Genomic DNA, 14,366 nt, shown 5'->3' on the forward strand with positions numbered 1-14,366 from the left:
ATTAAATTCAAAGAAAATTTAAAAAAATAAATTCAAAGAAAACTATAAAAAAACAGACATCGTTGTATTTTAAAATATTAACTTTTTTTTTATAATAAAATTTATACAAAACCACCAAGTTGACATTTCTACTCAACGGGGTTAGCCAAAAAGACAAACTCCATTCGCCCAGTCTTCTCCAAGTTTACATTCAACTAATATATGTTAGGTCATACAATATATTTTTTAGTATTCTATAATTAACTTAACTCTATAGGTTGGAGATTCTATGCAAAAGAATTTGTCTGTCTACATGTTGGTATGCGTATTGCAATTTTATATATACCTAAAGAAGGAACTGTAGTTTACTTAATTAATTACAAATTACAATAATTAATTAACTAATTCATAAGGTACAAATTTTAGCTTTATAAAAAGCCTGTGTAGATAGGATTGTTCACCGGTCACCTTCCATTGTTCTTGTCTTCTTGATGTCACAAAAACATTAAATTTGGATTTTTGAGGTTAAAATGGCAGGAGGGGATGATTATTCAAGTGAAAGGAAGCTTGATCAAACACCAACATGGGCTGTTGCTGGTGTCTGTGCAATCATCATCATCATCTCTATAGCTTTAGAGAAAGTTCTTCATAAACTTGGAAAGGTAGTTCTTTTTTAAATTTGCTTATTGTCCTTCACTTTTGTTCATTTTTTAAAGAAATATTTAAAAGAACCATAAACTGTATTGGTGAATACTATTTTATGTGAATACTATTTTCTGTGTATACTAAATAACTAAAAACCAAAGTGATCATAACGAAAAGATAATTATAAAACTAACCAACTAATAATAAAGCGAATAAACTAATAATATTTGGTAAAATGTTAATAACTACTCTAATATTCACTTTTGTTCATATTTATACTAAAATATTATTCTTATTCTACTTTGTTTCGGGGTATACAAGGGTTGGTTTTGTGCTCAAACTGAACTAAAAACCAAATATTCGGTTTTTGGGTTTTTAAAAACGTTCGGTTTTGATTTTCACGATGGGTTCGTTTTGGATTTTGGTTTTTTCATATAAGCTTGAATTTTTTGGACCGAAAAATAAATAACCCAAAATCATGCATCAATATTTAAGTAAAAAAGTAGATCATATAGTAAAACAATTCTGAATTTTTCTATGTTGATCTTAAAAATAAAATAAATAAATAAAAAATTTTCAAGAACTCCTCATTATTGTACTTCAATCTATGGCTTGTTTTCAGGTTACTAATATAATGAAATTACAATCAGTTTTTCACAGATAAGCACAAGAAAGCTTTGTTTCAAGCTCTGGAGAAGGTCAAAGCTGGTAAACAACACATCTCTTTTAAACTTGAATTAATTTCCATTTTTTTCAAAAAAATAGGTTTGATATCTAACCATTGGTTGTTTGTCATGTGTAGAGTTGATGATTCTAGGATTCATCTCACTCATATTGACTTTTACTCAGTATTACATTGCGGATATATGCATTCCAGTTGATGTTGCAAATACAATGTTGCCATGTGCTTTGAAAGATAAAGCTGAGAAAGAAGGAAAAGGAGCCCGTCGGTTGCTTCTATGGTACGAGCATGGTAGATCACTAGCCGGTGACTCAAAGTCTACCTGCAAGGACAAGGTGAATTAGTTAGTCATTCCATCTTAAACAATGTCGGATTGGCAGGTTGAATTGAATAGGACACATTTATTTATTTGTGTCAAAGATATGATTATATGAACGCTAACCCAGGCAATACAGTGTACACAATTACACTAAGAACCGTGTAAACCAAACATGACATGTGTACTCATTTATGTAAACTGGTCAAACGGGTTATGTAAACTGGTCAAACGGGTTGATGTGTTCTACACGGGTTGGTGGTTGTAAATTAGTTGTAAATGGTTAAGCGGGTCATAATGGGTTATAATAAATGGATTAAACGGATTGTAATGGGGTTGGTGGGTTGACCATATAGAATATATATTTTTTTATTCTAATATTAAACGGGCTTACATGTTTCCCTAAACAAGTTGACATGCTATAAACGGGTTGCTGGTTATAGATCAATTGTAAATGGTTAAGTGGTTCATACAAAGGTTGTAATAAATGGGCTAAATGGAAAAATGGGTGGGTGTGTTGACCTTATACAATATATTAATTATTTTTTTTTTCTAATTATAAACGGGTTAACCAAGTCAATCCAAACACAACCCTTTTAATATAACGGGTTAAACACTATTTATTAATTAAACGTGTTAGATATAACAACTCAAAATCTGATTATATTAGTATCCTGTATCGGGACGTGTCACTTACAAATATATTGATATTATAGCTCGGTTTTTTACAGAATAAAGTACCGATTATAACTGTGAAGGGGCTGCATCAATTGCACATACTCATATTCTTTCTAGCAGTACTACACGTTGCATACAGTGCTATTATTACAATGGCTCTTGGGAGGTTAAAGGTACACTGCATTTACTACTATTTTGTGACTTGTTTTAGCCTTATACAATTAGTGTTGGCTTTTAGCTGTTTTTTATGTTACTAGGGTGTTACACCCGCGCTTCGCGGCGGGGTGACCCGATTTTTGATCCAATACAGAAGTATGTCAACACATGTCTTACATCAAGTGGGAAACTCGATTACAAAAGTTTTTACAAAGTAAAAAGGTTGTCAGTGTGAGTACTAATCAACTTAAGTTTATAGCGACATGTAATAAAAATAAAGACGTAAAAGTTGATTAAAAAGTATTTAGAAAGTTGGGAGGTTGTAAGAGTGAATGCTGAAAATTAAAGGTTATAAGTAAAAAACAAAACCACAAAAAAGAAAGAAAAAAAATTGTGCAATGGGTAAAAGCGTAAAGTTTAAACGTTGACGAAAAGTGTAAATTACAAAAGAACTTGATATTTAAGAAACAACAAACAAAGCATAAGGGCCGGAAACGTACATTACAAGAGATGAGAAATAATACGTAAAAAACAAAACCACAAAAAATTTGTCAAGGGGTAAAAACGTAAAGTTAAAAAGTTGATGAAAACTGTAAATTACAAAAGAAGTTGGTATTTAAGAAACAACATACAAAGCATAAGGACCAAAAACATAATTAAGGAAAAAAAAGAAAAAAAAACCCAAAGGTTGCTAGGAAAAGACAAAATAAAAATAAAAAAATAAAATAAAAAAAAGGTCCTCACCAACATAGCATATTTATAGTTATATAATGTCAAGCAAGTTTCATGTTTGTAACAATTTACCAGCAATAAATGTGTACTCAACGAGTTCAAGAAGAAAGCAACTAAAGGAGGCAAGATGGGCTTAGGATAAAAACAAGTTCTTTTTTTTGTACGGACGAAAACGGATTGGGATGGGTTGACCTACAAAGTTATTAGGGTATAAGGAGTGGTTAATCACTTGAGAGTGATAAACTTAAAAATTAACCAATTAGAGTGTGCCACATCAATCAGTGAAAAGTGTTTAAACTATGCTGAAAAGTGTTGGCAATGGTTAGACACTTGGTGAAGTGGTAAACTTAAAAAAAAAAAAAAATGTGTGATTGGTTGAGATGGCATGGACCCCACCATACACACACCCTCTCTCTCCTTCCTCCCTTCACCGCTTCGGCAACCCCTCACCGATTCATCAAAGTTTACCGCGCGGCAAAGGGGTCGGCGGTGGTGTTCCCGCGCGGCAAACACCCTTTGCCGCTCAACTTTGCCGACCACACCGGACGCCCTTGTGACAACAAGAATAATCCAAATAACTGAAAAATGATTTGTGTGGCTTTCAACCCATTTCCTTTTTAGCTTAATATTTTTCTTTTACCTATGTGGTCTATTTGAGATAAATGATAACCTAAATCGACCCATTGATAAGTAGCTTATTTTGGTGATTTTGCTGCTACCTTTTGTTTGCAGACCCGCGGCTGGAAACAGTGGGAGGAGGAGACATCATCCCATGACTTTGAATTCTCAAATGGTAATTTTTCTTTTACGTTTCAAAGTAATATTTTGGTACACCGAACACTTCACATTTTAATTACAAATATACCATTGTTGCCTATTTAACTCCACAACTCTAAACAATGCATTAAAAATTACAGATCCTTCGCGATTTAGGCTTACTCATGAGACGTCTTTCGTGAGAGCTCACACAAGTTTTTGGACTCGAGTCCCGATATTCTTTTACATTGTAAGTTGTCAAGGACTTCATTAAATGTTGATGGTCTTATAACAGCTTGTAATGCAAGCTTCCGTCATGCAGGGATGCTTCTTCCGTCAGTTTTTCAGGTCTGTTAGCAAGTCTGATTATATGACCTTGCGAAACGGATTCATAAATGTGAGACCTCTTTTTGCTGATTTTATTTTTATTTTTATTTTTATTTTTATTTTCTTCCTCATGAATTATTGTTCAATCCTTGTAGCTTCATTTAGCTCCAGGAACTAAATTCAACTTCCAAAAGTACATCAAACGGTCACTAGAGGATGATTTTCAAGTAGTCGTGGGAGTCAGGTACAAATCAATGTCGCCTGTGACAGTAACCGACATTTTCATAAAGTTATCTAGTCTATTCTGACCATAACATTAAATAATTCTGAAAATTTTCAGTCCGGTACTATGGGCATCGTTTGTGATCTTCTTGCTTCTAAATGTCAGTGGTATGTCACTACTAATATCCATGTCGAACCTTGTATATTTTCACCATATAATTCATATAAATTTGTTTCTTTTGATCTGTAAATTTTTTTGCATGTTGTAGTATAGAATAATAACCTGTTCAGTGTAATTATGAAAACATTTCACCTTAAATTCTTTTTCATTTTCATATTACAATTGTAACCGGTTTGACTTAAAAAAACTCAATACTGATGTGTGCATTGCTTGTGATGCTTCACAACTTGTCAACATATACAAAATCTAAAAGCAATATTCCCTTGCAGGCTGGCAGACGTTGTTTTGGGCGTCGTTAATCCCATTATTCGTAAGTGCCATTTACTTATTTATCTACTTGGCCTTCTTTAAGATTTTGATTACCAACAATAAACCCACGCTGCACAGATTATCTTAGCCGTTGGAACGAAGCTTCAAGCCATCTTGACAATAATGGCTGTTGAAATAAAGGAAAGACATGCAGTCGTCCAAGGGATTCCTCTTGTGAAGGCCTCTGATAAATACTTTTGGTTCTCGAGGCCGAGCCTAATGCTTCATCTCATACACTTTGCTTTGTTTCAGGTACTTGTCGAAAACTCTGGGAATTTGATCACATATTTCTTTATTCTCATATCACTAATTGTTTTACTGAATTATTTGTGCTCACAGAATGCTTTCCAGATTACTTACTTCCTTTGGATTTGGGTAATAAAAGCGATATATATAAATATATGTATTGAAGTTCATTTTTGAACCATGGATAACACCAGACTGCTTCTTGTGCTTGTGCAGTATGAATTTAAACTCAATTCTTGCTTCCATGACACTATGGAACTTGTGATTATAAAACTTCTTATTGGGTATGGATTATCTTTTAACAAAAGTGACTGCATAACCGAGACACGGGTTGGAGGGTTTGCTGATGGAATGGTTTGTGTTTAATGTAGGGTTGGAACTCTAATCTTGTGCAGCTATATAACGCTTCCACTATACGCGCTTCTATCACAGGTCAGTCTACATTGAATAACTTATATTCATCGATTTGGACTGTATTTCAGTTACGTCGTATCAGATGGATAAACTGATGATACTTAAACTTTTTTGTAGCTACAAATACCACTCAAGTTTTAATGTTGTTAACTGTTGTGAAACATATTTTGATTTTTAAATAAATTGACGAAAAAGAACAATATGAACACATGATATATTGATGTGTTGCATGTGTAGATGGGGTCCAACATGAAGAAATCCATATTTGACGAACAAACTGCTCGCGCCCTGCAAAATTGGCGAATGGCGGTGAAGAGGAAGCATGAAGGCAAGTGTGGAAACTCCCCAAACCGATCAGTAGGGAATAGTCCTACTGCTAGCCCCGTTTATTCAGTGTTATCACCTTTCCACCCGACAACTGCAGCTACACTCCACCGTTCAAAGACAACCGGCCAGCCCACACGCTTTGCTGCCTATGATGACACTAATGCATCATATTTCAAAGCTGAACCGCTTTCTCATGAATCATCTACCAGACACTTAATTGACTCGACGGTTGCTTGTCACAGTGATCATGAGATTAAGTTAGATCTATCAACTCAACAAGAAGTTGAAACAAGAAATCAGGATCTGGGACACCGTTGAAATAGTTGAAAACTGCATTAATGATGTTTATATTCACAGGGTTTATGCTTACATTTGTTATTTGTCTAATTATATCTTCTGGTATAAATGTGTATACAGAAAATTTTAATAAAACTGATAACGGAGTTGTCATTTTCTTTTAACATATTATGGAAACTTGTTTAATGTTTCCATAATAACATCCTAATAGTTTGAGGTTTAAAATCAAAACATGTTGTCCCAAAGCCGGGGCCGTCTCCGAAAATGTTAAAAAAAAGTTTAAACCCTGGGCGAGATAAAAAAAAAGTCGGGTCATATCCGCCATATAATATAAACTCATAAATCATATATATAAATGGTAAAAACCTATAACATGGCGATAATTGTTATAAAATAATAAAGCAAAACTTGTTTAGCAAAATAATCGAACCTACTTACTTAAGCGAACCATGTGGCTCTCTAAGCGTTTTTGGAAACAAAGCTCTCGATCAATTCTTAACATTGGGTTTGAATGTTGGATTAAAATTTAGGCCAAAGGTTTGGGTTTGAACTTTAAGCATGTTGGGTTTAGTTTGGGCATGTCTAAACAAATTGGACCAAAGGTTAAAACAAATTTGGTTTATCGTTTACTTTGGCCAGTTTGGGTTTAGACATAGCGGTTTTTTAGACTAGTAAAAGGTCCCCACGCCTTGTAGCACGCTAACTCATCAGAAGATTAACATTCTAATAGTTTGATTTCTTCTTAAGCAACTTCTTTGATTAATTTTATTTATATAAAACTGATTTGATGAAGCATAAATTGGTGTCTGCTAAAGTATTTTTTTTCAGAAAAAGCATATTTGCATAATGGAAATGATTTAGGGGCTCTTTGGCAACTTCTGAATGGTTAAGTGCTGAACCAGTAAGAGGTCTGAACCAGTAAGTGTTGAACCAGTAAGAGATCTGAACTATTAAGAACCAGTATAGTAATTAACCTTCGGAGGAAAATGTCGAACCAATTCGATTAGAGGTCTTAACCATTCAGACTCAATATAATGCTTAATCATTCAGAGACAAATGTATTAACCATTTAGACATCTACTCGTGAAACAAACAATGATGCTCATCCATATCTTGCTATATATTATTTAATTGAAGTTTGGGTTCTTGATCAATCGATACTTTGTGTTATTGGGGGCAATCAATCTCTCAATGTCTATGTTGAATCTTACGAAAAGGGGAGATTATTGGTTCTATATATGCAAACACAACATATAATAACAATGAGAATAACACATGATTAGTATTAATTAAGGCCTCAAACATATAGTGAACAGAATATTTAGACATGATTCAAATATGTTGAACACAAATATCCTTTCAAGTTTCATTATATAGTTGAAATAATACACTTGCAATATCATCCCATATCATTACAAGCATTATCATATAGTTGAAATAATACATTTGTAATATCGTTACAAGTAGTTGCAAGAATCTATACAACCAAATTTGTGTAGAGAATTGAAAACTACATAATACACTTGTACAAAGTGTTTAGGTTATTTGATGAGATAGAGAAAAAGCCAAATTTCTGCTTAATGTTGGTTATGTAGTAAGTATTTTGCTAATATATAATACACATGCATTGGCTTAATATTGGTTATAGTCATTTACAAAAAATGATAAAGTTACTACAAGTGATATTTATATATAGTATAACTTACAACATATTTGTGCATTATGGTTGATATCATAATGCTTAGTGGATTGTACCATAACCAGATAATTTTGTACCATGATGGGATATGATGGGATGAGTGTGGGTGATAAGAGAGAGAGAAAAAAGAAGTGTATCCTCCACTTCCATTCATAACCCTAATCAAACCTTTCTTCCTAAATCTTCTACACACCACCGCCATGAACCGCCCGCACCTGAGCTCAACCCCTTTGAAGCATATTTTAGGTTTTTGTTTTTTTATGAATTCGGTTGAGGATGCATTTGACAATCGAGTCAAGAAGGTCGATCATTATTCAAATTTATAGTAAGTGATTTCTTAAATGAATGCAATTATGTTTGTTGATTTACGCTGAGGATGGTGGTTACATAGCAGGTACTGGTGATGTTTTTGCATATTTGGGACCGCTTTTTTACACTGATACTACATTTTTTTGCTTGCAGAGTAATGGAGGTTCAATGAGTTCCCTTGATTTAATGGGCAACAAAATTGATGACACAGATTTGTTTCAGGTTTGGGGTGTGGTGAACAGAAGTCGAACCATCCTTATATACAGGTTTGATTTCACAGATTAGTGAGCGGAAATAGTCAAATATATTTCTCCCTGTCTTAAATTCTGACTGTTTTGGTTAAGTTTCAACTTGAATATGAACTTAAAACCTAGATGCAATCGTTTTAGGGTAATGTTAAGTTTTTTAATCCCCTCAAACAGTTTCAATATTATCTTATGTGTTTATGGAAACAAGTAATGATAATATCAGTTTATATATAATCCCAACATGATAATAGCTCTATTTTATTTCGTCTTGTATGGTTTGGTTAGTCCAGGTCTTGTAGAAGTTTTTGCACATTGTTCATGTATAATTCTTCAGTTTTTACAAACGATGGTGTTGAACGGTGGTAGAGTTAAGGAGTAGGGACCATCTACATGAGATTGTAGGTAAGAAGTTGTCTTGATTCAATTTTCGCTAAAAATGTTACTTTTTTAAGGCAATTCCGTTAGAACTAAGCCAGCACGAAGCTAGGAGATACACAAACAGAGGTAAATAACAAACAAGCAAAAAGAAAAAAAACAAAGGACAACATTCTAAGATTGATTCGGTCCCGGCAATCCCTTTTTCGCTTTTGGAAACATTGAACCCGAACTTCTCGCCAAACAGGCTCATTATTTTTTTTTCATTCAAGCACGTTGATGCTAATTGGTTAACATGCTCCTGTTGTGATCTTGAGATTTGAGATGCTTATTTTAGGGGTTGGATAAGTATCATTTGGAATGTGGATATACAAAAGAGCTGTTTTTGGATTAGAAATAGTCGTAGAGATGAAGCTCATTTGTTTTCTATTTCTCTGTATTATTAGGTTAAACTGATTTTTATTCCATTTAAGTATAGATGTTATGAGGCTCATTTGGGTCAGATCCACAGTGTTGAGAAGCTTTGGTATTGTTACTTTTCGTACGCTTTGGATGCTATAAAGTCGTTAGTATTCTATATATTTTGAACGCTAGAAAGCAATAGCTTTAGTTGTATTTTTGTGTACTCTAGAAGTTGAACTTTTACTTTTATGTATGTTTATAGTTATTGTAGTATTTTGCATTGTGAAAGTCACACCGCAATGCGCGTCGGGCGAATTACTAGTTATATATAATTTAAACATGACCTTTTGTACATTCAAATATACATGTAAAAAGCTAATGCAAAAATTTTATTCATGATTATATATGTTTCATACTTGAAATTTGGGGTATTGGATTTTAATAATCCCAAGTTTCACTAATTGGCCGGTAATAATTCCAACTTCAAAAATTGCCTACAAAAGTCCCAACTTGTAAGATTTTGGCCACCAATGATCCTTGTCTAACTGGGTTATAACCTTGTTGGGTTGGTGACCTGCAACTTATTCCGGCGACCCGTTTTACCCCTGAAACCACCAAACGAGACCACCACCAATCATCTCAGACTTCCTGTAATCTTCTCCGCTTCTCAAAAATTTAAAATTTCCACTATCTACGCAACTCCGGTGACCTGCAACTTATTCCAACGACCTTCTTTACCCCTGAATCGACCCATTGATAAGTAGCTTATTTTGGTGATTTTGCTGCTACCTTTTGTTTGCAGACCCGCGGCTGGAAACAGTGGGAGGAGGAGACATCATCCCATGACTTTGAATTCTCAAATGGTAATTTTTCTTTTACGTTTCAAAGTAATATTTTGGTACACCGAACACTTCACATTTTAATTACAAATATACCATTGTTGCCTATTTAACTCCACAACTCTAAACAATGCATTAAAAATTACAGATCCTTCGCGATTTAGGCTTACTCATGAGACGTCTTTCGTGAGAGCTCACACAAGTTTTTGGACTCGAGTCCCGATATTCTTTTACATTGTAAGTTGTCAAGGACTTCATTAAATGTTGATGGTCTTATAACAGCTTGTAATGCAAGCTTCCGTCATGCAGGGATGCTTCTTCCGTCAGTTTTTCAGGTCTGTTAGCAAGTCTGATTATATGACCTTGCGAAACGGATTCATAAATGTGAGACCTCTTTTTGCTGATTTTATTTTTATTTTTATTTTTATTTTTATTTTCTTCCTCATGAATTATTGTTCAATCCTTGTAGCTTCATTTAGCTCCAGGAACTAAATTCAACTTCCAAAAGTACATCAAACGGTCACTAGAGGATGATTTTCAAGTAGTCGTGGGAGTCAGGTACAAATGAATGTCGCCTGTGACAGTAACCAACGTTTTCATCAAGTTATCTAGTCTATTCTGACCATAACATTAAATAATTCTGAAAATTTTCAGTCCGGTACTATGGGCATCGTTTGTGATCTTCTTGCTTCTAAATGTCGGTGGTATGTCACTACTAATATCCATGTCGAACCTTGTATATTTTCAACATATAATTCATATAAATTTGTTTCTTTTGATCTGTAATTTTTTTTGCATGTTGTAGTATAGAATAATAACATGTTCAGTGTAATTATGAAAACATTTCACCTTAAATTCTTTTTCATTTTCATATTACAATTATAACCGGTTTGACTTAAAAAACTCAACCCTGATGTGTGCATTGCTTGTGATGCTTCACAACTTGTCAACATATACAAAATCTAAAAGCAATATTCCCTTGCAGGCTGGCAGACGTTGTTTTGGGCGTCGCTAATCCCATTATTCGTAAGTGCCATTTATTATTTATCTACTTGGCCTTCTTTAAGATTAATTACCAACAATAAACCCATGCTGCACAGATTATCTTAGCCGTTGGAACGAAGCTTCAAGCCATCTTGACAATAATGGCTGTTGAAATAAAGGAAAGACATGCAGTCGTCCAAGGGATTCCTCTTGTGAAGGCCTCTGATAAATACTTTTGGTTCTCGAGGCCGAGCCTAATGCTTCATCTCATACACTTTGCTTTGTTTCAGGTACTTGTCGAAAACTCTGGGAATTTGATCACATATTTCTTTATTCTCATGTCACTAATTGTTTTACTGAATTATTTGTGCTCACAGAATGCTTTCCAGATTACTTACTTCCTTTGGATTTGGGTAATAAAAGCGATATATATAAATATATGTACTGAAGTTCATTTTTGAACCATGGATAACACCAAACTGCTTCTTGTGCTTGTGCAGTATGAATTTAAACTCAATTCTTGCTTCCATGACACTATGGAACTTGTGATTATAAAACTTCTTATTGGGTATGGATTATCTTTTAACAAAAGTGACTGCATAACCGAGTCAAGGGTTGGACTGTTTGCTGATCGAATGGTTTGTGTTTAATGTAGGGTTGGAACTCTAATCTTGTGCAGCTATATAACGCTTCCACTATACGCGCTTCTATCACAGGTTAGTCTACGTTGAATAACCTATATTCATTGATTTGGACTGTATTTTAGTTACGTCGTATCAGATGGATAAACGGATGATACTTAAGCTTTTTTTGTAGCTACAAATACCACTCAAGTTTTAATGTTGTTAACTGTTGTGAAACATATTTTAATTTTAAAATAAATTGATGAAAAAGAACAATATGAACACATGATATATTGATGTGTTGCATGTGTAGATGGGGTCCAACATGAAGAAATCCATATTTGACGAACAAACTGCTCGTGCCCTGCAAAATTGGCGAATGGCAGTGAAGAGGAAGCATGAAGGCAAGGGTGGAAACTCCCCAAACCGATCAGTAGGGAATAGTCCTACTGCTAGCCCCGTTCATTCACCTTTCCACCCGACAACTGCAGCTACACTCCACCGTTCAAAGACAACCGGCCAGCCCACACGCTTTGCTGCCTATGATGAAACTAATGCATCATATTTCAAAGCTGAACCGCTTTCTCATGAATCATCTACCAGACACTTGATTGACCCGACAATCGCTTGTCACAGTGATCATGAGATTAAGTTAGATCTATCAACTCAACAAGAAGTTGAAACAAGAAATCAGGATCTGGGACACCGTTGAAATAGTTGAAAACTGCATCAATGATGTTTATATTCACAGGGTTTATGCTTACATTTGTTATTTGTCTAATTATATCTTCTTGTATAAATGTGAATACAAAAAATTTTAATAAAACTGATAACGGAGTTGTCATTTGATTTTAACATATCATGGAAACTTGTTTAATGTTTCCATAATAACATCCTAATAGTTTGAGGTTTAAACTCAAAACATGTTGTCCCTGTTGAGTGTGAATCCACTAGAGCAAGTGGACATTAGAAAGGATTTCTGATCAAAACAGGACAAGAAGATAAAGGGCTGAAATGATCCAATCTTCTCTGAAACCCATTTTTTACGGATCATGTTTTGGGACATTCTTCTCTTTCCTCAATCTTATATATATGAGATTATTATGTATCTGTAAAGTTGTACCAAAAGCTTAATACAAATATTCCTAGTTACCGAGAGTGGATGTAGGTCAGAACCGACCGAACCATTATAAATCTTTGTGTTCTTCATCAGCAAATTTTGTGTGTGTGTGTGTGAGTTCTGTGTTCATGTGTGTATTCTGATCCTAACAACTGGTATCAAAGCTCAAGCTCTTGTTGTTAAACCGAACAGAAACAGAGGTGTAGAGGAAGGAGATACCTGACAGTGCAGAAATCTGAACCAGGGTTCCGATTTGTGTAGGACCAGTTTTGACTCCGAAACGATTGCGAACCGAACATGTGACGTGCGGAATCCGTACACGAACGTGGACCGAACACGAGAACGTACTATAAACGTGATTCTATTGATAATCTGAAAAGATACAAAGAACCGTGAATCACCTAGAGCACTTTCTCTCTCTACTTTCTCTCTATAAGCACCAAGCTCTCCAAATCTCCAAATAAGCCAAAGTTCTAATCTCTAACCCTAACTCATCTATTTATAGGCCAAGGATATAAGGAGAGTTCCCCTTATTTACAAAAATGTCACCTTGTTATTTCTATCTAATTATTACAATATAAAGCTCAAGTATTCTTCTATTTTAGCTACAAATCGTATTGACGGAGGCGATAGACATAAATGCACTAACAATTTGCATCGGTTTCAGCCGTCTCTTCACAGCAGCCGTCTTCTGTTCAGAACCAGCAGTCGTCGCTGCTGCCAAAACCGCCGACAGTTCCGCCGCCCCACCTGCTCGATTCCCCGCAGCCATCGCCGCTGTCTAGGGTTCCGATTGAACCCAATTTGGCTCTTGTGTGACACACGAACAGGAGAGAAGAAGAAGCTGACCAGTGAGATCGAACTAGGGTTCCGATTGAACCTAGTCTCCTGTTCATCGCAGGAAGTAGAAAAGAGAGAGCAGACTCCTTTTTTTCTGGTGGAATTGGGAAAGAAGAAACAAGTGAACGTGCTTTTATTTTCTAGTGGAAAATTGAGTTTCTCAATTTTAACAGAATGGCCCCTCAACTTTGACAAACATCCATCACAACCCACTGCTACTTGTTCATTGCCATTTAAGGCTTGAAACAGATATGTTATTTGTTTCTGATTATTACTTTCGCTCGTATAAATTACCACTTAGCAGTACAAACCCGTTTGGTTAGTAGTAATTTGGTAATTTTTTTTAAATGGCAGAAGATAATAAAATCAAGATTGATAAGTTCGATGGAAGTGATTATGGATTTTGGAAAATGCAAATTAAAGATTTATTGTACCAAAAAAGTTTGCATTTGTCTATGTCGGGTGAACAACCAGATGACATGTTTGATGAAGAATGGAAGTTGTTGGATAGACAAGCCATGGGTGTGGTTAGGCTTTCTTTGGCAAAGAGTGTTGCTTACAACATTGTCAATGAAACAACCACATATGGTGTATTGAAAGCTTTGTCCAACATGTATGAAAAACCATCCGCTTCAAACAAAGTATTCCTCATCCGACAAT

At 34.8% G+C, this 14,366-nt stretch overlaps 2 protein-coding genes across 2 annotated transcripts; both read left to right on the forward strand.

Annotated features, from left to right (window-relative positions):
• Positions 1-432: 432 nt before the first annotated feature.
• LOC110878670 (MLO-like protein 10) lies at positions 433-6,433 on the forward strand. The gene is made up of 15 exons (XM_022127016.2): positions 433-641; positions 1,275-1,332; positions 1,427-1,641; positions 2,354-2,473; positions 3,921-3,981; positions 4,106-4,194; positions 4,267-4,341; positions 4,427-4,515; positions 4,612-4,661; positions 4,944-4,984; positions 5,062-5,235; positions 5,323-5,358; positions 5,446-5,513; positions 5,601-5,661; positions 5,881-6,433. The coding sequence occupies exons 1-15, from the start codon at positions 510-512 to the stop codon at positions 6,286-6,288; spliced, it is 1,677 nt and encodes a 558-aa protein (XP_021982708.1). The 5' UTR covers positions 433-509; the 3' UTR covers positions 6,289-6,433.
• A 1,614-nt stretch (positions 6,434-8,047) lies between these two features.
• LOC110876345 (MLO-like protein 10) lies at positions 8,048-12,583 on the forward strand. Its single transcript, XM_022124516.2, has 13 exons — positions 8,048-8,068; positions 8,429-8,497; positions 10,103-10,163; positions 10,288-10,376; positions 10,449-10,523; positions 10,609-10,697; positions 10,794-10,843; positions 11,125-11,165; positions 11,240-11,413; positions 11,501-11,536; positions 11,624-11,691; positions 11,779-11,839; positions 12,060-12,583. The coding sequence occupies exons 1-13, from the start codon at positions 8,048-8,050 to the stop codon at positions 12,456-12,458; spliced, it is 1,233 nt and encodes a 410-aa protein (XP_021980208.1). The 3' UTR covers positions 12,459-12,583.
• The last annotated feature ends 1,783 nt before the right edge of the window (positions 12,584-14,366 follow it).

This window comes from Helianthus annuus, chromosome 9 (genome assembly GCF_002127325.2).
Source record: "Helianthus annuus cultivar XRQ/B chromosome 9, HanXRQr2.0-SUNRISE, whole genome shotgun sequence".
Lineage (NCBI taxonomy): Eukaryota > Viridiplantae > Streptophyta > Magnoliopsida > Asterales > Asteraceae > Helianthus > Helianthus annuus.